The following is a 24,637-nucleotide window of genomic DNA, read 5'->3' as shown; positions in this document are numbered from 1 at the left end:
CAGACACAAGTGATGGGGACTGAGGAAAGCTCTACAGAACAGTGGTAAAACGCTCAATACTACAGGAAGGCATGCATGTGATAAACTCTTTTCCAAAGTGTATATTAATTTGAGATAGGGTTTGTGGTTTAAAAAGATTTTGTATTGTAATTCCTAGCCAGTGTCATAGACTGAAACAGAATCAAAGTTTGTTCTTCCCATGTTCACTTCCAAAGGTATGAGATATGCCCTACGGTTCTCAAGAGTTTCTGATGGCCAAGTAGGACTTTTCAGTAACAAGAGAATCTACAGCTGGAAATGTAAAGCTCCCAGTTCAATGTGAAATGATAATGATAACATGGGCTGCTTTGAAATTGTTCTCTCAAATCAATGTTAATGAACCAGCAACCATGTGCACGTACCCTGAGACAGTGATTGACATGAAAAATGCTATTTCTTTGTTATCCTGGGATCAGATGTGTTGGCATTGACTATATTTTGAACCAGTTGTGAAAGTTGAACAATACCAGCTCTAGAAGATATTTATAGCATATTACCATTTCAAAAGAGACTTTTTTCAAGTCTCCTGAATGGCATTAATATTAAATCCTCTGGAAAATCTCAAAGTGTGAATTTGCTGTGAGTCCGCTATGACAGACCATCTCCCATGAGAAAGAATGAGAGGGGGGAATGTAGCTCAGCAAATTTGACAATTTAAACATCCCCAGAGAAAAACATAACCAATGAAATTATTTTTGTGTATGTGCTGCATTTGGGTGAGGGGGGTGTGTGTTTTTGTTATGCAGATGACCACGGGCACTTCTGCAGAGTAGAAGATACATTTTAACAGGTAGTAAAACTGTGCATTTAACTTGGGATCAGTGGCCTAATAGAAACAGTTGGAAACTGACATTTAAAAAAGATATCTCAGTCCTGACTTGGGCCAGGCAGTCAACACCACACTTTGTGTGCATGGATGTAAACTGTGAGGGGGAAAAAAAGAGCATGGACTTATCTACACAGACTTGGAACTCTTGGGGCAAATGTTCCAAATTAAGAATGAAAACATTCCACAATTTACGTCAAAACTATAAAAATAAGCATTTTGCAGAGCTCATGCCCTGACTGAAGTCAGAATCCTCATCCAAAACATGCAGAAATGACTTTTAATTACTCCAGCTCATGACAAATGAAACTCATTGGTGTTCCATAGTTAAAATATCTGCCTTATCTTGATTATTTTTTTTTTTCCCTGTAAGCATTCCCAGATGTAAGAGGTACTGTATAAATATCCAGAACAACAGTGTGATACCCATAGCAGGGGACATAGGAAAGGGGGAAAGAATAAAGAAAAAGAAAGCAAGAAGCCTTATCTGTAGCTTTTAAAATATCAATATTGTATGATGAGCCTCCTACAAAAAGCCCTAGGAAAGCCTGTGGACCCATTGCACTAAGCCTTGCCATAAAAGTATGTGCACCCAAAAAAGCAGTCAAAGAAAATGTTCATTTTCTGTAGAACTGAGAGCCTCTCTGTCCATTGCCTTGGTGCAGTTTGTTGAGGGTGGACAGAATAGAGAATAAAAATGGTTTTCAGTTGTGCTGGTTCTCAAAATGCCTCAGCTATGAGCAGAGCTGCTGTGCTTAAACAAGCATTTTCCCATATTCCATACAGATTTATAAGGATAGCTACACCAGTTTAACAGGTACTAGCAGTATACTCCTCTGCAAGAAAGAATGTATCACCCTCTTGATGGACAAAGAGTGTTTAGCCCAAAACCAGCAGTATTCTGTGTCTCAGTGTCTATTCTGGAGTGTTGGTGAAGTTCTCTTCTGCATGCTCTAAAAATGACCACTAGAATAGATTCCCTGCAGGGACTATGCTCTGAGCTACTGTATGAGGAATGCAGAGGCTGTGTGCTTATTAAGGAAACCAGGTTGTTGGACAGCATTAAGGAAAGGAAGTTTGGGAAGCAAGAAGTTGAAGTTTACTAGCAGATATGCATGAGGTTTGAAGAATTAAACTTTGAGAATATAACTGACGCTTTTTGGCACCATAATATACTGAAGGCTCTTTGACCTGGTGACTGTGCCATCAACTGAGACTGGCATCAAAAGCTGGAAGTAATTTATTAGATGCGGAATGTTAATGCTTTTGCAAAGGTTACTGGTTTACAGCAGAAGCTATCATTATGACTTCCCCAGCAATACTATATCAGCTTGAAAAGTGGAAGTTATTCACAAAGCTTCATTCTTCATCAAATTTGTTCTAACAGCAAAATCACAACCTTCTGCCTAAGAGATACATGCCCTCCTCCTTGACATGCTAGAAAAGCTGTTTGAATATCTGACTGAGCTAACAGCAACAGTATGAGACAGCATAAAAAAGTGGGAGATCCCCATCAAAGCACAGCTCAGCAAGGGACAAAGTGGTCAGTAGTGCTGGACACCTGGTGCCTATCAGTGGAACTGTTAGTAAAAGTGTTAAGTCTGATGCTAGTGGGAAGGCCTGTATGTTAAAGCACTGGACGAAGTGAGCAGCAGTAAAAAGGCATTGAGAAGGCATGTACATTAGAAGGCAATGAAGCATCCAACACATCTACAGGCAGGTTCTCAGGCCACCTAATGCAGGACACACAGGAGAATGATACAATCCTAATATCTCACAGGTGGGACATGATGGAGAGGCTGACCCTCAATGACTCCTAATGGATGTAAGAAGGCATCTCTGAAGCCAATGTCTGGTTGCTAATGGAAGAAGTTGACAGACGTGTCTGTAGAGACCTTTTTTTATCCATGGCATCATGAAAGCTCCTGGATACCAGCAGCCTGGTGTCTGCAGAGGCTGCATATTTTCAGCTGCTTGTGAACAAGTGAGAGTGTAAATGAATTAATTCATATTTTAGTTTTTAAATGAAATCATTTTTCTCTGAAATATGGATTTGCTACACCAGGTTGCAATGTTACTTCCCACAGCTCAGTCCTTGCAACCTGATCTCCTATAGAAGCATTTGATAGCATCACTGATTTGTGAGTAGAAGAAAGAAAATAACTACGTCAATCTCTAGAGTACTTAAAGCTTGTCTAAAATGCCAGTGAGGGTGCCTCCTGCCAGTAGTGGTCAGGTGTTGCTCCTTAGGTTGGAAAACTTCCCTTTTGCTTTGAGAGCCCCTTCACAAGAAGTGTCAGGTGCAGAAGGAGGGCATTCCCTTGACAGAAGAGAGATACTGATTGAGCCTACCTTGACTGTCAGAGTGCAGTACCAATTTGTGATACACTGCCTAAGACAAAAGGCACTTCAGCTGAGAGAATAATTTGCAATAATAAGGAATGAAATATAACTTTTCAGGATAGCTCTTGTCAAGCAAAGATGTACCAAAGCCATGATGAATTTCTGGAGAATTTGACGAGCGTTTCCTTTGCGTAGGGCTCCATGACACCTGACTAGCAAGTCATTTGTGTTTCCTTACAAACTGTAACTGTTGAACAAATGCTTTCATCAAAAACTGGAAGGGAGTGCAGCTGGAGCTCTTCTCTCAGTACTTCTGTTGCTTTTTTTTTTTCCAAAGCTGCTAGGGAATGGTAAATAAAAGAAAACTGCATATGTGTATCTGTGGAAATTGCTAACATAAATGAGCAGGATCAGTATAAAAACATTAAAGTTAAAAAGATGTTGTTGCCACAAAATCCTATGTGCAGCTTGCATAGATTGAGGGGAGAGGCATGCTTAGAGTTTCTAAGTCCCAGGTATATCCATTTTTGGCATGTTGCTGGATTACTGAGAGAAATCTCTTGCACTCATGTGCAGGGCAAAAAGTTATTCAGGAGAAAAATCAGTGTTTTTCCAGATGGATCATAACTAGCTATGGCCAAAAGCCATAGAATCATAGAATTGCTCACGTTGGAAAAGACCTTAAAGATCATCAAGTCTAACCACAACCTGGCCAAATTACCTTAACAACTCTCTGCTAAATCATGTCCCTGAACACCACATCCAGACTGTTTTTAAACACGTTCAGGGATGATGACTCAACCACCTCCCTGGGGAGCCTATTCCAGTGCTTAACAACGCTTTCTGTAAAGATGTTTTTCCTGATATTCAACCTAAACTTACTGTGGTGCAACTTAATTTCCTCTTGTCCTGTCACCAGCGAGAAGAGACCAGCCCCACTCTCGCTGTAAGCACCTTTCAGATATTGGAAGAGCGCAATAAGATCTCCTCTCAGCCTCCTTTTCCCCAGACTAAACAGCCCCAGTTCCTTCAGTTGGTCCTTGTAGGGTATATTCTCCAAGCCCTTCTCAAGTCTTGTTGCCCTTCCTTGGGCCTGCTCCAGCACCTCAATGTCCTTTCTGTATTGAGGTGCCCCAAACTGATCACAGTACTTAGGTGAGGCCTCACCAGTGCTGGGTACAGGGGCAGGATGACTTCCCTAGTCCTGCTCACCACACCATTCCTGATACAAGCCAGGATGCCATTGGCCTTGGCCACCTGGGCATGCTGCTGGCTCGTATTCAGCTGACTGTCCATCAGTACACCAAGGTCCCTTTCCATCAGGCATCTTTCCAGCCACTCCCCTCCAAGTCTGTAGGGTTGCCTGGGGTTGTTGTGACTAAAATGCTGGACCCAACACTTGGCCCTATTGAAACTCAAGCAGTTAACCTTGGCCCGTTGATCCAGTTTGTCCAGGTCCCTCTGTAGTGTCTTTCTCCCCTCAGGCAGATCAACACTTCCTCCCAGCTTGAGAAAAAAACTCTATGTATCTTCTCACTGGTATTTAGTCCTCTTCCTGAGTGAAAGCTGGCATATTGCAGGACAGATGATTTTCCTGGAATTTTTTTGCAGTGCTTCACACTTCCCAGGAGTTGCTTCAATATGACTGTAATAGAGCTGTCAAAATAACAGCTTGCAGTAGGAGTTGTGATCACACCTCTCCACACATGCTGCCCCCACCTCCTGCAGCACCTGCTTGTAACGGAAGGCTTATGGATGGGGCTAAATCAAGGTGACACTGCCTGTAAGCACAGGATGCATCTCAGTGTTCGCTTGGCTGACACTCCCAGCAGAGCTGTGCCTCAGATTCCTGCACACTTCTTTCTCCTGAAGTTTTAAGAATGTGGTCTCAACTGCAGCTCAACTTGCTCACCAGTGCTATCAGTGCCTGTCTCAGACTACCTACTATGCACCAGTCCCTGCACCTTCCTACAGTTTTGGTGATTTTTCTCTCTTGCTCCATGACTTCCAAAAGGTTTTTTTAAACCAACAGTTTTGCTCTTTTACATTCTGCCTTCTCAGACTAGTAGTATTTTTGCACTTGCTGAACTGCCTGTGCCATGCGTGAAACACATAGGACACTGACCCAGCAGCAGCTGGCTGATAAAGGCTTCTGTATCTTGTTAGGGCAAGGAAGGCAGTGTTGGAATGAAGACTGGTTCATGTTCACTTTGAAATCACTTGAGTAGGCTACTGAGTGCACCTTCAGAAAGTACTGCCGTAGGCCTGCGTGGAAAGGGAGAAGGCAACAACTCTGTGTGAGTGCAGCGCTGGTTCTGCCATGCCTTTACCCCAATGATTATTGGAATTTGTCACACCCAAATCACCTGCCAGTGTAAAACTGCGTAAAGTTGAATGGGTGGAAACAACAAGGCAAAATATTTATGAAGGGACTGCAATCTCCATCCATCAATGTCCATTAGTGTTTGCTTGGAGACACCAGTCTTTTCCTCTTCATTAGATATCTTAAGTAACCAAAACGTTCCTGTTTGCAAGGCCAGCATTTTATGCATGAGAGCAGCATCTCTTGAAGACTAAAGCTGTAGGCTGTGCAGGTCCAATATATCGGCTCAATCAGATGTTTAAGCATCTCTGCAGGAATGATTGCTGTCATTTAATTTGCTGATTAGTGTTGTCATACCTATTTGTAGAATACAGTATAATTTATGGTGAGATCCCTGGAGGATCTTCAGTAAATGCTACAAGTAATTGAATCTGCTGATTTCTGAAGGTCAGATGAAAACTGAACATTATTATGACACATTATTTGGTGATGTCACCAGATAACTTTACATTTCAAATTCACATCTATTGATTGTTGCTGTAGACTAACCCTGAAAAAGATGAGTGAATAAAAATATGAAGAAGCCTAACTTCTATTTAGCAAAAACCTGAGGTAAATTTTCAGCCCTTTCAGAAAAAAAAATATACGTTTCTTGAAGAGATGAAAAGTGAAGGAGACTTGTACCACTGAGCCAAAGAGGGAGAAGAAGCCTCAGAGAGGTAATTTAGGGAAACATCAGGAAATGGTTTGGGTTATCTTACTGAAGCAGTGGCTCACTGAGGAACTATGAGGCTGCAACTCCCACAAATAGCTATGATGCCCCAAGCTGGTACTGCTGCATTCTGCATCTGTTCCAGCAACCAAGCAGATTTCCCTTAGCAGTAAGACTAATTTTATCTGAGTTGTAAAAATGAGGTCCTCCAATTTGGTTTGAATAGACTTCAGAGTTTTTCTGTAAAAGCTGGCTGGAAACAGAATGAAGTTCACCTGGTGAGATGCAGGGATGGCTGACTTCTTAGGGCACTAGGTTACAGCATCTTGCTGAAGAAATGGTTTGCCAAAGGAACAAGGCTCTAAGTATGATGTTTAATTGTCTGCACCAAAAATTGCTCAATGATAAGGAGTGGATATTTCTTCTGAAGAAGAAAAAAAAAAAGCGAAACTTCTTCATTCTCCTAGAAATCCTTTCAGCTTTCTGGTTTAACATAGTTTCATCTCCATCCCCAAAGGAACTTCTTGTAACAAAGTCAAATAGAGATTTATTAAAACAAAAACAAAAACAAAAAACTTGGCATGGTATGAATAGGTAAGACGCAAGGAGTGGGTTGAAGCAGTTTGGAGAGAATATCACTAGAAGGCTGCTGCAAGCCACTATACCCTGTACGGTGCATAACAGCAATTCATAAGGCATGCATTGCTGACTTCTTGAAGCAACTCCCATCCACTGATGCTTTGCAGAGGAAAGTTGGGCTGGGTTGATAAATTCTGCAACCAAAGTGCACTTTTCTCTTCAGCTGCTCTGTAAATCATCAACCTGGAACACTACAAGCTACACAACGACTCTATGACCTGCTAGAACAATAAACTAGGGCTTTAAGGCCATCCAGGCCACAAAGACTTGAGCATACACATTTCTTTGTGTAGCCTAGTGACAAAAGCGTGGATGTGCCCAGCACTGAGTGCATGCTGGTCTGCTGTGATGGAGCAGGGCCTAAATACACACAGACACTTCAAACAGAAGCAGCTGTTAGCGAGGCTTCCTCTCCTCGGGAGGACACTTTACTTGCAGGTACCGTGTGGGAGCTACTGCCTGTAAATCCCACAGACTTTGTTGTTTTACCAGCAACCAGGAAGGGAGCAGTAAAAACCTGCCAGGTTGGTTAGAAATCAGCTGAGTGACAAGGCTGTGGAAAAGCCACCTGAAAATAAATAGGCAAATAATAAAATGCATGAGCGGCCTCCCAGGGTGAAGTTGGAAGAGCCTGTGTCTCAGTTGCATGCAATGCCCCTTTCTCGCTTTCCTGTACTGGGCACGAGTACTTGTGGGGAAAAAAGGAACAACAAAAAATAGGGCATTAGCAGAGAGAGAAATAACATGGCTATGTGCTGTTCTCCTGTCTGCATTTGGCATGCGACTGGCAGCCCATCTCTGACTCCAGGATGTGAGGTGCAGCCCTCCATGCTGCTGCTGCTCCTGGAGAGAACATTTCTCTGTACTTCATTTATTTTGTAAATGTCATAAGCTCTGAGCTACTCGGTGGCTCAGGGCAGGGGATGCACGAACACCCTGGGAGCCTGTTGTGTCTCACAGCATTTCTGTGACTAGCAGAGCAGGAACCCATGGTACAAACAGCACAAATGGGTTTTCTTTCCCAAGCATCATTCCCTTTAGGGCAGCGGTGGGTTCAATCTGACAAGAGGAAGCTGTCTGCCACAACAGTCCTCATGTACCAAGTGTGGATCTGTTACATTATTTTAGTGCTCTCCGGGGAGAAAGTGAGGGCATGTGAAAACTGATAAATAACTGCTCCCAGTTCTGGGTCTCTTATATAAGATGCTGATTATAGAAACTGAGGTGCACTGGAGTGGGACAGAATGCAAGGATCAGACATTTTAAAGGAAAGTAGGTCTGGGTTTTTAGGGGGGAAATGGAAATTACCAGCCTTCATTGAGGCTCAATAAATTCAAATAAAAGGGTGTTCTGTTGTACCAGCAAGTCCATCTTGGCCACAAAATGAAGTCCAAGAATCCTTTGCTGAGAAAGTACCACTTGAGGAAGAATTTTACTTAGAATTTCTCTTTAGTGATGAGATGATGTAAAGCAAAGCCAGCTGAGAACAGAACTGAGAATAAATGAGTTAATAGCACAAAAGCTAAACAAATATTGTTCCAAATTTCATATTCCTTCCCAAGCTTGAATCATCACAACTGCATAGAAAGCAATTTTGTTGTCAACCTGGCATTAATATTAATTAGTGAAATTTTTTTGCTATGTTTTCCTTTCCTTCCTTTTAACTCCAAAATTAATGCTCAGGACAACTTTAATCCTAAGCAGAAAAAGAAAACATCTTATATACTAGGCTTAGGCAACTTCAGAAAAGAGCAGGGTTTGGACAGTGTTAAGGTAGGCTACTATTTTAATTCTACGCACAATTGCTCACAGAAAAATAGGGAAGGGTTTTGTAATGTAACACAATCTCGGTGCAGAGAACAAAACATTAGTTATTTGCCATCTCCTTCCCTTACAAACACAGACTGTAATTTGCCAGTTCCCTACAACTGTTTTATTATAGCCAAGTTATGAAAGCTGTGGGAATGGAAGTGAGCTTTCTATTTCATAATGCTAGTGCCCAACCCCCCCCATACCCTCAGCATAATTGTATCAGTAATGTGTGCATTTACTGATTCACTCAGATTGTGGTGAATGCCTGGAGGATGCTCTTCAGTATGTCATATTAATGAACTGATCAGTCCCATGCACTAAAAAGCAGACATGTAACAGTAAACTACTTGAGTTGCATTTCCTCAGTTGATTAACCTTATTGGATTTCTGACCACTATATTGGAAGCAGCATCATAACTTTCTACTTTCTTTGTAAGTATATTTTTGATGCATAAGTGATAGAAAGTGTCTTTCAGAAAAAATATTGTCTTAATGTAAGATGTCAGGTTTGAAGGAGAGGGATAGATATGGAAAAACAATAAGTAGGTGGCCAGGTGCTGGTGATAGGTATGTTTGCACACCAATGGTATTTGTTTCTGGGTATTTTTCTATCACTCATTTCTATTACATATCTAAATTTGGAGTGTACTTCCCATGTAAATTCAGACACGAACACAATTCCTGACCTGAGAATCCACTTGTGTGATTTTGGTGAATCCTTCCTTTGAGCCAAGTTCTCTCTCATCCCAATTAGCAACAGTTTAAGTTGCAGTTCTTGTGCATAAGGCTTGCTCAATGAACAGTTTCTACTCCAGTGGGACTCTTTACATGCCTATTTTAGTGCTAGCATTTGTCAGCGGGTCAGCACCCACTGGGATGCTGAAAAAGATCTATTCAGTCTAGACGCACATTATTTTAGATCACCCCAAGGACCGCTGTGAAGTGCATTGCCAGCTAGTAAGCCTCTGGCCCATGTACTCCTGGAGAAGGTCTGCTGGATTGCCTCATCTGTGTGATGTGCCCTAAACCACGGGGATTTCATGGGTGTTAATGGGAGTTTGTGCTCCCTGTGGCACCGCATAGAGAATGAGAAAGATGAATATGTGTCCGTATTGCAGTGTTTTCATGAGGCAGGATTGATAAATGAGAAGCAAAAGCATATTAGGGGGAGGAGTAAAGCTTCACTAACATAGCTTTTGCAGACTACAGGTTGTAAGTACTCTGTTCTGTGATTTTCCATGTGATCTTCCAAATGGTGCATTTTCAGGACAACAACCTCAACAGTGCATAGCTGGGGGATCTAATCCCAAAGCTGCATATGGCTGTACATGAATAGGACAGTCTTTACATGTCCATATGTCCACAAATAAAGCAGAATCTGGCCCCAATTAACTGTGGCCTCTTGCAAATGGGGCAGTCATTGCAGTAGTGATGAACTGACATCTTGCCAAGTGACCTACAATTTCTCCTTTCTCTCTTGCAAGACTGCAAAAAGAGGAGCAAAAGAAGGAAATACTGCTTTGTTCATATGACAGTTCTGTGGAGAGGAGAGCAGAGGGAATAGAAGTGTCTATAGGAGTTTGTATAGGTTTCTGTGTTTAGCAATGTGTTGTTCTTGGTTTTTTTTTTACAAGTCATGAAAGGAGAGTATCGTCCTGTAGGTAATGAAATATTTTTGCAACCAAGTAATCCTTGGGTATAAAAAAACCTTTGTGCACTGGTAGTTCAACCATGAAGATGGCAGAAATAGGTGCCCTATCTAGATTTTTGAAAAATAATTATATTTATTGGATAAGGTGAGGTTTTGTTAGCTAGGCACCTTATTCCTGTAGGGAATCCTAAGGAAGAATTTATGTTAAATGTAATTTGATGATAACAATACTTTTTAAATAGAGCACAGAATACTGTGCTATCTAAATCTTAGTCCATTTCTTCAGCTCAGAAACGCCAGTAGAAGCAGAAGATATTTTCTACTCTATTGCAGCTTTTATTTCTTACTTTTTTTCTTACTGTATTTTAATATTGATTTACAGACTTTACTTATACAGCTATCCAGTTCCTCTCTCCAGTATCTCTAGACATACAACTAACCAAAACAAGCTTGCTATGTTCATCAGTTCTGTACAGTGCAACTAGGACAATGAGAACTGAGATGTCATAAAGACTTATGACTTGATTTTCAGAGTAGGTGAGGGCAGCTAGCACAAGGTATTGATTTCATAAGAAGCTCTAGATCCTCGGTGCACATTTTAAAAAGTGCCACAGATTCTCCAAAGTAGCATTTTTCTCAATATCTATGTCAGAAAGATCAGCTCAGTGTTTTTTGAGAAACTGAACAAAAAGAGATTTTTTTTCTTTGTCAAAACAAATGTATGAATAGTAATCTAGGACATCAGCAGGATCTAACTCTTGTGCAAAGTCTTACCCAATGGTTTAATGCACCCTTCAGAAAGTGTGTCATAACCTCAGTACCACAGAGATACCACTTCACTGAAAGTGTCACAAAAAGTTTTGCTAGATTTAAATAATTTGGTGTTTTGGTTTTTGTTGCTTTTTAAAAAAAAAATCACCTCAATGTGTAACATCTACAGAAACTCAGGAAAACAAACAAAAATGTTGTAATACGCTTCAAACCAAATTTGCAGGTGGTTTGGACTATATCTTTTTCAAATGTATGATTAAACGAAGCCCTGCTATTTTAACTACTCCAAATAGAAATGCAACCATTTAGTGATAGCTTTTTTTGGTCTGGTTTGCAATACTTCTTGAGGTGAGCCGTTGGTTTCAAAGAGTGGTGAACTACTCTGCTCCCATTGCTGGGATGCAAATTCTGAAGTCTAATAATGCCATTTTCATGTTTCCTAGTTGTTCAATGCTTTGCTTCTGATAAATTTAGCAAAATTTCCAGCTGTACTGAGACTATGGAGACTTGAGGTTAGAGCTGGAATAAACTGTAGCTTCTTATTTTCTACCTGGCTCTGAATGACAGTTAATCATACTATACTCACACATTTTCTTCTATACGTTTTTATGGGAGTTTTCACCTAAAGTAGATTAATTTTCAACAAATAATTTCAAATAAGTAATGTTAACAAATATAATTATTTCATTTTTTAGTGAAACCATTTTCTTTGTTATTTGTATTGTATTGCTTTACTTTTGCACTGGTCAAACTGAGTATGTTTCCTGAGAAAGATCTGCATTTGCTGCAATCAGAAAGGCAAAGACAAAGGTAAACACAAAGGGATGTTGTCTATCAAATGTGGGGTCAATTGCAGGAATGACTTGTAGTCAGGCTCAAAATACAATTTCTTGTTAAATATTGTTTGAGTTATTCGAAGATTTCATTATGAAATTCCATTTTGAAACCATCTGTACTGAAAGTCAACCACAGTTGTATACTGACTGCATCCTCAAAAGTTAAAACCTCAGGTTCTATTAATTTATTATTTTTTTTATAAAATAGCAATAGTATGCTTCCGTTGTCAGAGAATGAGAATTTCATCCTAAACCCATTCTTTTGGTGCAGAGCACAGTAACTACTACTGGCTACTGAACTAGCAGGACAGCACAAGTGCAAAAGAAAGTGCTGTTCCTCTTTGATGAGAGTTCAGCACTGGCATGGGCAAATATGCATTAAACTGAATTTCAGTCTGCTGGTAATGAAAATCTTGTAACGTAACTCTGCCTTGAGGACTAAACAAGACCTCAAACAACTGCATGTTTAGTATGCTCAGATGAGATATGAGCTTTTAGGTGAGGACTTATGAGAAAGCAGATAATTTGAATAGCATGCTTTCTGCTGATTGCCAGAAATATTTACATAACACACCTATATGGACTGAAGCTCTTTTTCTCCACTACTTTCAAGCATATGCACTAACTTCTTACTGGGATCCGCACTACCTGGAGAGTATTTCTGTTTGTTTCTTCTCTGACATGGAAAACAATCTCTGAAGTACCACTCCTACATCTAGGTCCTACAAAAGTGAGGAGAGGAAGAAAGAAAAGAAATGTCATCCATAAAATGTGCTTTATAAAAGTATGCATAGGTCAAACATGCTTAATGCTTGTACCACAGACTGATGGCCTTTCTGTCAGCTCTCATGGCCATCACAAGTTGATCAATTTGAAATTAATCTATAAGGGGTAGAGACATTTTATTTTCATTGTTTTTATCCTGCTTATTTTCTTCTGCTTGCCCAAACAGTTGTCATTAGAGCTATTAGAGCAATGCTGATTTATATGAGCAGGTCATTTGGGCTTTCTGTCCTTTATTTGGATAAAGGCATGTTAGCATGAGATATGCTGGGTTTATCAGATAATGATACTTTGTAGTTCTTCCTCTCTTGTCCCTTCTCCAAAGCTCCTCGACTCTATTTGCAATCTAGTCAGCAACTCCCGTGTCTCCCCTTATTCTGCAATTTCACACACTCCTGCTACCGTCTGCTACGTTTCTGTTTCATGAAGCTTCTCTCTTCATCTTTATATCTTTTGTACAGTAACTCCTGTCATTATGCTGGTAAGAAAATCTTTTTATCTATTTAGTATTATGATAATCACTGCAAGTGTTGGGCAGTTAATATTTATGGGGAAAGGAATAATGAACGAAATGATTGGAAAAAATTTATGTTCCCAACAAAGCTGCTTAACAAGCTATCACTAAAGACATTGCACAAGTGAATATCTGCATACTTTTGTGTATTTCAAAATTTTTCATAAATATTTATATTATTAAGTCTATATTACTGTTTTTCATTAGAGAAGTCTACCAATATTTCAGCATTACAATAGAAATGTTCGTTTCAAAGGGGTCATTCTGAGAGAAAGTAAAAGTATCTTAGTATTACATCAGTCATGCAAAGGCACGACTTGAAGCTGTTTGTCTTCATGAATTTTGTTCACTTAGTCAATCTAATTTCTGGTCACAGCAATTTTAATGTATTGATTTCTAGCTTTGTACTAGCCTGGTAAACAAGATCTCATCATAATTCCTGTCTTGTGTCAGTAAGTCCTTTCCTCTCAAGCAAATAAAATATTTTAATCTCCATCCCTTATCATCTTTCATACAGGGCTGTATGCCACTCATTTACTCAGAGCTGTAGATCTGGGTGTGTTAAAATGAGAAGCATACATGTGATCCTGTCCCCATTAACTCTTGTTAGCTGATGTCTTGTTGTCCCAAGCCATACCAGTTTGCAAATGCACAGCTTCTCCATTTCCAAGGGGACTATGTCAGCCTTGATTTATGCCTGCATTGCAGTCGCAGAAGTGGCTGGACTGCAATACAGAGACGCATGAATAAGTTTGGTGACTAGGAGGTGTTCAGCCACAGCAGGGAGCTCAGTGCAGACTGATGTGATTTTTGGTATCCAGGCTACCTGAAGCATCTCTAGCTTACTCTGCACTCCTTCATAGTTTCTTGTGCTTATATAGTTTTAGCCTTTTACCTCTGAACAACACCCACTCTGACAGAGAACATTATACCTAATTCTCAGGTGTAGCAATTAAATTAGTGAGAAATCAAAAATTTGAATGTGAGTCTGAAGGGTCAATAAAATTATGAATGTTCTATATTCACAATATTCTGTATTTCTGTAGAAAACTGACTGCCACCATTCAGCTAATTCTGGATTTAGATCACAGTCTGTACATATTTACTTTTGCAGGTTACTTGCAAAGAAATTTAAGATAGTAAAAATCTTCCATGTAACTTCAAAAATAGGAATAAGTTGAGGTTTTCCCAGGTTTAGCCCATTAATCCATTGTTCTTGTATTCCTCCAACCAGGTATTCTGATTACTACACTAAGCATGCTAAAGAAATGTAGATATTTTAGCTATAATAATACCCAGTAAGGGAGCAGTGTATAAACTTAAATTGAGTAAAAGGCCAGCAGATGTTGCGCCAAGATTAGGATATAACAATTTTGTGTCTATCTGAGATCTTCTCCTTGAAATATTTGTCTTGAGAGTTGTGTAACACCTTTCTTTCTGCACTGACCTCTGCGATAATGTGCATCAGGAATTTAATAATATCAAGAGAACCAGACAGCAGCCTGGGAGTTAGTACAAGGGCACATGAATAATGGCATTATTTCCAATCAGAAAAATTCTAAATTTAAATCTATTACTGAAACTAACAGCATACTATACAGCTCTGCACCTTATGTACCTACACAAAACTGGTGGATAACAGGAAACAATAAGGCTTGAAGAAAAAGCCGGGGAAGAAATCTCCATGAGCACGTAGAAGGGAAAATTAAATGTTTAGTGTTATTTTGCCTTCATTTCAAGGTGATTTTAAATATAAATATCCTTCCCTGAATAAAGTGAAAGGGTAGGTTACAACATGAAAAAAAAATACATGAATTGGAAATTCTTACTTGCTTGGAGCTGTTCATTGTCTTCAACAGAGGCATTTCATACAAGGCAAGGATAGATGCTTGCACTTGCTATCTGTGTACACCATAACAAAGTGAAGGGCTAGACTTTTGTTTAACTTAAAATTATCTTCAGCAAAGCTATTGATGTGAATCCCAGAATGCAGGACAGTTGTGTGCACTACACATGTGAGCGTTTAAAACAAACCTTACTTACACACATACACGTAACTGCCACTGAAAATGTTCAACAAAGTGAAATGCTTTGAATGGGGATGGATTCCTGTTTTTGGGATTTTTGTGAGTAAACATGGCATAACTGAAAAGCAGATCTGTTGTTATCATTAAGGGTGTCATCTGCACGTAAGAACACAAAAGTAATAACCTGCAAAATTAAGATAGCGTAAATGTGATTCTACCATTTCCCAGGAGCGTCTGGCTTTGCAACTTTAGCAGTGTCTGCACAATGCAGGGCTTTTTTTTCTTTTATGATAATAAATTAATTCAGCATTTATAGTCAGGGAGTTCTAAAAGTAACAATGCTAATTCATTGCCAGAAAAAAAAATGAGGCTTTCCCCTCTGAACAGCAGGAAGATGATCCAAAACTAATAATGTTAGCGGTGATTCCTGTTCTGTTTTTATATGGTCGAAAACAGGAAGCTGCCTGACACTGATAAAAACCTCTTCTGAAAAGTTGTCATCTATATTCTAAATTATTCAGTTGAATGCATTGTCATTACATGCATACTAAACAGGAAGCAGGTTCTTAAAAGATGAGCTAACAAAACAGTGGGTTTGCAGCGCTGTCTTTTTTCTTGATTTTGTTCCTTCTTTGTTTTTTGTTTTGTTTTGGTTTGGTTTTTTTGTGGAGAAATGTCTTATGTACTCTTTTTCACAGTGTGTTAACCAATTATAGACATGAAAGATGAAAAACACCTATTATTTCATTTAAATCTTCCCTTAACTATTGTCATAGCTGGCAAACCCACTTCTTTTTAAACACAGCTTGCAAGCTCCTCTTCCATTGTACAGAGAGTATATTATACAGTAAAAAATAAATAATTAAAAATAATCATTGTAACTTCCTTACCTGTCCAGGAGATGTGTATTTCCAAATTCCAAGATCTCTGCCAAGACATCTGCGAATGATGCTTTTATTTACTACAAATGTAGTTTCCTCTCCTGCTCTTGTCCACAAATCCATTTCCATAGGGCTTCTCTTGTAGCGTCTGCAAAACACAAAGCTGACAGTGAGCACATGCTGTGTTAGAAAGGTAAAATCACCTGGATTTTATTAAAAGAGAAGACAAAGTAGACTCACAGTGAAATACAGCACCACAAGTGAGCTTTTTCTTTTTGCTTCAATACTTTATAAACTGCAACATTATTGGCAATGGGGAAATGGTAATATATTTCTCACCATTGTGATGGGGGTTTTAGTTCTAAAGGGAGATCTTGCAAAAAGTAGGCTGGCAGAAGTCACTCTTTATATGTGTATAGAATAAACTACTTAAACTGAACTGCATTATCAAGAATAATCTTTTTTATGTATTGAAAACAAAACAGGCTTTGACTTCAGACTTAGGTTGATGATTGGAAATCAGTACAAACTTCATTGAAGAACCAAACTTATCAATATGTACGTGGTTACATACAGTCGCCTGCTCTTGGGACACCTGCACTCTGTCGCAATATCTGCTTATATTTTCAGCTTCCTTTAGGTCAAGGGAAGCTTGTTGTGAGCACTAAGATGTCAAGAACAGTGAAAAAAGTATCTCAGATAATAGGTCCTTGGAGAATCAAGGATTTTAACCCACTGTCGAAGTAGAATGACTTTGAGTCTTCCCCAGTTTTGCCTTTCTTATCCAGTCACACAAGATGAGTTTCTTTGTAAGGGGCAGCAACACCCTAAGATCAGTTCAGACAAAAGATCAAGGCTGTTCCCTTAGGAACAACAACAACTTTTTTTTTGTGAGGCTGAGAAGTCCACTTGCATCCATTATCTCTAATAAGAATGGACTGAGGTTGACTGGGTAACCAGCAGTCTTCAGGATGGCAAAGTAGGGAGCATGTACAAAATGTTTAAATAAACTCAAGGAGGATGGTCTGTTGTAATGTAGGAAACAAATCTCCAAGATACTACTATTGAATCCGAGGTTCCAGAAAAATATTCAGAACTATTGACTTGGGAAAGAGTGTTATTGCTTAAGTGAATATGGCTCACCAAGCTTCATTTTGACAGTTCTTCACTTTTAACATATTAAGAACCAATGATGAATTTCTATTACAGTAGAATAATATGTCTGGAATTCATTCTCTGTTTCATTACTCTAGCATAACACTAAAAGGAATTATTGTTTGGTTTTCATTTTTGGATGTATTCCCCTGTTCTCATGCAATGTTAGGCAGAATTGCACCATTTAATGGTTAAGAAAAAAAGACAACACCAGGAAAGCTGATTTCTCACCTATGTCTTACTGCCTGGAGTTCTAAATTAATTATCCATCTTAAGGGAAAATGGATGTTCAATAGGGAATAGGGGACAGCTGTTGAAGAAGAGTATAAATAGGAAAGGATTTGAGAGCAAAAGAAAAATGTGCACTTTGAGCTAGAAATATGTGTAAGGCAGAAAAATGTTCTTGATTTTAGACTTTTAGGATGAACTTGACTCTAATACACTGAACTTATCAAGACCTAGGTTTTTCTAGTTTGTTTTGTTTTGTTTTAATTCTTTGGTAATAAAGCCTGGGGGAAGGACAAAGGTGTGCTCTTACCAGGAAGGTCACTACATATGGAGGTGTGTGACCTATGGTGCTGGGGCATCCTTTGTGAACACCCTACTCTGCAATCTGTCTGGGTGTGACACAGTGCATGTGACTTCTGAATACAAGTGTGAGAATTGCATTCTGCACTGAAGTTACCTCAAGTTACAATAAATATTCCTTTGCCCACTGCTGCGATGCCAGTGCCTGCCTGTGTACATAGTGATTCTGTACGTATAGTAGGTCTGCACTTGATTTCTAGTATCCATAAAGACAAGACCAAAAGAATACAAGATTTGTAGCAGTGATTAGATTATTGATCTACCACAAACAGAGTCCAACAGAGATGAGAATAATTTTACTTTTCCTTCCATGTCTTGATAATCATAACATCTGAATCACTGTACAAAAACAGAATCATAATGTAGGCTAAATGATTAGAGAGAGAGATAAGAAATACTAATTTCTTCAAATTATGGCTACCTAGATATGATAAAAGAAGAGAGCAGGATCACAAAGAGAACTTGATTATTACTATTACATCTTTTTAAGCAAGTAAAGTTGGGAAAATGAAAGTTTCTTTCAAGGCTTAAAGTAGACTGTAAAAACTGCACCACAGAGTTTCACAATAACTTCTGGAAAAAAAAGAAATAGTTGAACTTTCAAAAGTGGAAAAATACACTTTTTTTCAGACAACCATGAATTCTGATTGAAAGTTTTTTCCCCAACTGTTACTTCTGTCTCATCCTTTTTCTGCCAGTATTTAATTGGGGATTCCATACACAAAAAAGTCCTACCTGTTCTTTCTTTCTTCAAACTAGTGAGTGGAATTACCTCTTTTATGACTTTCCAGATAAGTACAATTTTAGATTAGAGTGTTTTGAATGTACCAGCTTTAATTAGGAGTTGCTAAAATAAGATTTCATACCAGCCCTGCAAGTGCTCATTGATTGTTATGAATCTGAATTATTTTTGTTTTAGTTAAACTCTTTTTCGTGGTTTCTTTATCTGCATTGACATATGGAACTTATACTGCTGTAATGGCTGCTGTGCAATATGGGAAAGAAAAATTAGTTAGCTCTGGATGCTCTGCTACCACAAACCTCACACAGCCATCTAGATGCATTCTACAATGCCTAGAGACAAATGTCTGAGAAAATGGTTAAAGAAGTCAGTACATTGAGCCATCGAAGTTGAATGATTTGAAGGTTTCTCACATTTCACGTCAGGATTATTTTAGAGTGTTGAATCTGGCACAATTCAAAGCCATGAGCCTTCTCTTGGGGACAGATACTTCTTGGGGAGAAGCAGGCTAATGCTAGGTACCTCAGTACAATCCTTGAGCTGCTCCATTTACTTCAGGCTTTCACTGATGAGCTCTGGTTGAATTAGGTTCCTGGCTCTGGAGATGTAAAGATTTACACTGCTTGCACTTGTGCCTATAGACTCTAAAGTCAATTGTCTCCTAAGTATAATATAATATTCAGATGATTTCAGTTATCTACCCCAATATATAAATTTCAGCCTAACTAGTATAAATTGTCAGTACCTTTTACCTCTGGCAGTCTTATTTGCTGAAGGCACAGCGTGGTGCCAGCACGTCTATCCAGGTTGGTCATTAAAAGCACACGAGCAGGCTCATGAGAAAAGAAACAAGAGAAAAAAAAAAAGAGTATTTCTCTTTTAGGTAAAGTCCTGCTCTTCCCAGCTTTCTGCATGAAGCCAGATAGTTGAGTGAAATGCTACTGGAAATATAGGAAGAGTCGTCAGTGTACACGTTGAGTTTTTTGTTTTTGCTTTTTTTAAAGATTCTGGAGATTGAATATGTGGGAGGAGGACAGTGTACAAGAAACAAAGGAGAGTGCAAGGGGAGGTGTGTTAAGCCTACAGAAACTGAAGGAGCTCGTATCTGATACAGCTAGATCACAGGGCACTGAGCTAGGGAATGCTCAACTTGAGCAGTAATAAGACACCCATCCACTCTTCGAGAACAAATAAAAACAACTGTTGTGCATGAATATGTGCACTTTTTTGTTTGTTTCCCATGGTAGAGGGACTTCATGTAACTCTTTAATTTAAACCAGCAAAATTGGAGCAACAAAGAATTAATTTCTCTGGGTCTTGTTCTGTAAGCATCAATTATAATGTTTAATCTACATGAGGTGCTGCTAAGATTAGCAACCACCTCTTTATTATGCTGCACCCAAAAGCATTCATGTGTGTTCAGATTAAGATGTAAGATCATACAAATATTAATTCTGGAATCAACCAAAGTTAACAGTTGTTTTTTTTTCCTCCTAAGGGTATAAACATTTTTTAGATTAGATATTCATGTTCCACTAAAATACATTTTTAAGAGAAATTTCTCAATAAGAGCTTTGCTTGACAGTGAGTAAAAAAACATACTATCAGAAGGTACAGAAGAAATAAAGGACTAGCCTTATTTACAGCAGTGATGCTGGCAATCAAGACTTTGATACTTGCTGAAAGAATTTAACTGATATTAGAGAAAGGAGGGATGCACTGCTGTGAACATGTAAATCATTTATGCTCTCAATTAAAAATTTACTCAACACCTACAGTTTTTGCCTGAGATGTCACTGGAGGGGTGGGGAAGGGAGGATGGAAAGGTAACTCTGCTGCCATCTCCTCCAAGGACATATCTTGCCTTTTAAAGGACATTCAGTTTTGTTCTATATTTGCAGTTTAATCAACCTATTAATTATCTTTGGAATAAATTTGTGTATTTTTGTCTTCCTTTGTATTTTGTCCCTTCTCTGTTTTCTTTTCGTTATAGCAGATCGTTGCTTTTGCTTTAATGTAGCATATTTTAACTCCTATTTTCTACCATGTCCTCTTTCTTGTCATTATTCTTCTTGTGTGTTCTCTCCTTCATCTGCTTGTGCTGCTTTCCTTTTCTACAGAGATTATCTTTGTTGTATTAGTCTCTCTCCCCCCACTCCTATATTTGTGTTCAATTCTCATGACTGTTTTCTCATTTAGGTAGGCAACTCAAAATAAAATAAAATAAAAAATAAAGGAACATAACAACATAAAAAAACATAAGAAAGCAAAACAAAACAAACACCCACTATTGCCATGTCTGTGCTGTCCAGAAATCATGGCATGTGCTGGCTGTTAGGATAAGAGATCATCATCATTATGGAGAGCACTCACAGGAAATACTAAACCTGGTGTTCAAAGTTTATCAGGGCTAGGAAAAAGAAAAGCTGATGTTTATGGTTGTGTTGGTATTCAGGCTAGGTCAATCTGTAGATTATCCATCTGCTGAAAGGTAGAGGTTCTAATTGTTTTTATCCATTCTCCTCCGTTTTCTGGAAAACATGTCTAGGGCAGAAAGATGAGGAATGTCTGTCTTAACTCTGTGCAACAAGCCTCCATACACAGAGATTTCCCCTGCCCCTGGTAGCAGCAATTATATGGTAATGATACAGTTGAATCTGGAGCTGATCTTCAGTTCATTCTGCTCTTTTTTCTTTCTTTAAATGATGGGGACAATCATACTTGAAGCATCAGTTACAAAAAATAATATCAGATTGTCCTTCTTGTTAAGGTAATGCTATCAGGAACGCCCAAGTTGTCTTTTACTTTTAAGAATGCTATTGCTGTTCCTTGACTATCTATATGATATGTTTTGTGATTCAGTTTGACAAATGACGGTCCTGAGAGGCAATCTAACTAGCATTCTACTTACTCTCTCACTTTGGGCCTTGTCCACCATCCTTGATGTTGGCAGGGCTGACATTGAAGACATTGAAAAATGTAGGTTTTTTGTGTTGTTATTTTGTTTTGCTTTTTTAAGTCAAAGCACACACTTCAAATCCATTTTGCATTCTGTTTTTTCTTTAAACAGAATTATGCAACACTTATAAGCATGTGTTAAAAAAATGAATAACATGATACATAAACTAATGTCAGCAAGGATAAATAAATTAAAAGAAAAAAAAAGGTGTGAGTGTGGAAGGAATAACCCAATCTCTTATTTAAAGCTGTTTTGATTTTGTACACAGGCAGAGCTGGCACACACTGTAGTATTAAACTTACTGTGCACCCAGGCTGGGATCATTATATACTCTAAAGGACATTTTTTAGATGGCATTTTGTATCTATAATTTCAAACAATGTAGGTTTTCTTAGTCAAAGCCTAGATTTACCGCAGTGTATTCAAAAACACTGACCTTAGGAGAAGAATATTAAAAAGAGGAATTTTCTGGCCCTTAATAGAAACAACCTAGAAATTATTATTATTATTATTATTATTATTATTATTATTATTATTTAACATCTGTATCATTCGTATGTGGAATAACTTCAGCTAACTGACTCTAGGGAACCTACTTCAGCTGTGGATGATGCAGATGATCTGCAGATGTCACTTTCAACCCCTCCAATTCTGTAATTACTTGTCATTGCTGTTATATTATGAAATGTCACTGTACTATCCTATACTGGACCTCAGTAGGAGTGGTGTCAGTGTTCTAGTCTATGGACAAGCTTTGTAGTTGCGTAGAGCAGAAAACACTAATTGAACTTTAGGAACTGAAGAATTACTTGGTATTTTAAATTTTTCTTTGCATGTACTAACTGCGCCTTGAAATCCCGTTAGTTTAAATGTTGCCTTCATGATTGTACCTTCCTAGTTTTGTGGGATCCTGGTATGCATGACAGTTTGTTGACAGTGCAAGCTTGTGACAGAGCTTCATCTCCCAGGTTGTTTTTCAGCTCACATCTGTACCTCATTTCCTGTAGCTCAAGAAGAGCTTATGGCTGTAAGCAACAAAACAACATGGGACAAGGGTCTGTAGCATCATACACTTCTAATGGGATCGACATCCTCTGTAATCCATAACAATGCCTCCCAATATTCCCGCAGTCTTACTTTAGTCTGGGGGCAACTGATATCTTCTCAATATCAGAAACCGACATGTTAGCTCCTAGTTTTTATTTTGAAACTTTAAAAATACTTATATATATTGTGACCAATAATTTTTTTGATTAGCTGACTGGTGAGGCTGCTTCTGTCTCTTCCTTTCTACCCTAATTTCAAGATCCTACTCCTCACTTGCAATTTGGGAGGGAGGGAGGAGAAAAATGGCATTTTGCAAACAGTATCAGGAAGAATTAACAGTTCATAATGGTATAGGCAGTACTTTGGCGTAACTACAAACCTCATTCATCATTCAGAAATCATTTATGTTTCAAAGCAGTGAATTATTCCTGCATGAGCTGTGTTTTCATTTGGTAGTCAAAACCCATGCTGTAACCTTAAATAAAAAAAAATTAAAAAATTATACTTCCAGTACTGTAGTAGCTGAGTAGCAAACAAACAAATGAGCAAAATAAGACTCCAAAGCTTTCCAGATGGCTGATACTCAGTGATGTGCATTTTTTTCTCTGGAGCTTCAAAACATATTTAAATTATGAAATTTGGTGTGCTTACAAGAACTTGGCAAGCATTCATTAAGGTTTTAGTCTGAGAAGTGATACTACGAAGTTAGAGAACAGAAGATGAGCAATTGAGAGCTAATGTCCTAGTGCATGTGCAGAACTGTAAATGTGACCTGTAGCATGTGATGCTGATTCCCTGGCTCTGACTTTGTGAAGGGTCATGTTCTTGCTGTTTTCCCTGGTGGAATTGGTGAACTGGTGAAATTGCACCGGTAATTTATCTGCCCAAGTTCACTTCCTTAACATCTCCTGCACTCTGTCTCTAACTTCTGCTGAGGCCAGGTCACTTGATGCAAGCTTCACCTGCTTCTGACAGTGCTTGGAGGTAGCTGGCACACACCTGGCTGTGTGCCTGCAAATCCCTCTGTGCTGCTGGGGTAGACTCAAGTTTACTCAAGCCCTACAAGTAGAACTCCTTCCTTTTCAGGGTCAATAGGAAAGGCTGTGGTTGGTTGTCCGGAGTTAGAGATTGTAGTAGCAGATGGTGCAAAGTGAGGATGAGTGGAGGATGACAACGATGGAACCACAAATAGTAGTTTTTACTGTTTGTTTTGAATATATTCTGAGGCTAGTCATGTTGAGTTTTCAACCTGGGATCAACTTGGCTAGCAGGAAATATCTTGTTCTCTAAAATCAGGGGAAGAACAGCCCTGTGAGGCAATGGTGGGGACAAAGACTGGAAATATGTCTCTGACAGCATGTCTGTATTTGAGAGAAGTGGACACCTTCATTTGTGTCTCAGCTCTTGCTGTCTGCAATCACAGGAGTCTTTCTCAGGCTCCTTCAAGCCCATCCAGTGTAAGTTCTTAAGGGTCAAGAGATAAAATCCTGTTACGCAGCTTGAGGAGAAAGCCATTGACTGATTGAGGCTGCTAATAAGGCCATCACATTTTGTTTCTTGTACAGCTCGTTGTCTGTGTGATGTTGTTTGTCACTGGCCTGATGGTGGAGATTGCTGCCCACTCCTCAGCAAGAACATGTTGCTTACTGTACATCAAGATACAGGTTTAAGAACCATAAATGAAGAGAAGAAATGCAACAATTTATTTTTATTTTTTTTTAAAGCCACTTGTGGCCTTCTAGTTACCCTAGTACCCCTGGGATCAGTAAGAGTATTAACCATTGTGAGATACTGCACAGAGTTGATCTCTGTTCAACACTAGATAATAGACAAATCACTCAGAATTACTCATCTGTAGCTTAGCTACTCAAGAAGATGATGTGGCAACTATTCATATCAAAAAGAAGGAGAAGACAGGTAACCACAGTTCCCTTGTGTGAGCTCTATGCATGCAGGGGACCCACTAGCCATCCATTCTGCAGTGATGTC

At 38.9% G+C, this 24,637-nt stretch overlaps 1 protein-coding gene across 4 annotated transcripts in view; it reads right to left on the bottom strand.

Moving 5' to 3' along the window:
- LOC116216286 (uncharacterized) overlaps positions 1–24,637 on the bottom strand; it is a 59,307-nt gene that overhangs the window by 28,636 nt on the left and 6,034 nt on the right. For all 4 annotated transcript variants that reach the window (XR_014881879.1, XR_014881880.1, XM_085218998.1 and 1 more), the window contains one exon: positions 16,167–16,305. Coding sequence is in view for 2 of the 4 variants with exons in the window: in XM_085218998.1 (XP_085075124.1) it covers positions 16,167–16,305 (139 nt within the window). In the remaining 2 variants the exon portion in view is untranslated. The remainder of the gene's footprint in view (positions 1–16,166; positions 16,306–24,637) is intronic.

The sequence above is a fragment of the Meleagris gallopavo genome, chromosome 2 (genome assembly GCF_905368555.1).
Source record: "Meleagris gallopavo chromosome 2, MGAL_WU_HG_1.1, whole genome shotgun sequence".
Classification (NCBI taxonomy): Eukaryota; Metazoa; Chordata; class Aves; order Galliformes; family Phasianidae; genus Meleagris; species Meleagris gallopavo.
Note: the sequence above shows the minus strand (reverse complement) of the source record. Positions and strands in the feature narration are given on the sequence as shown.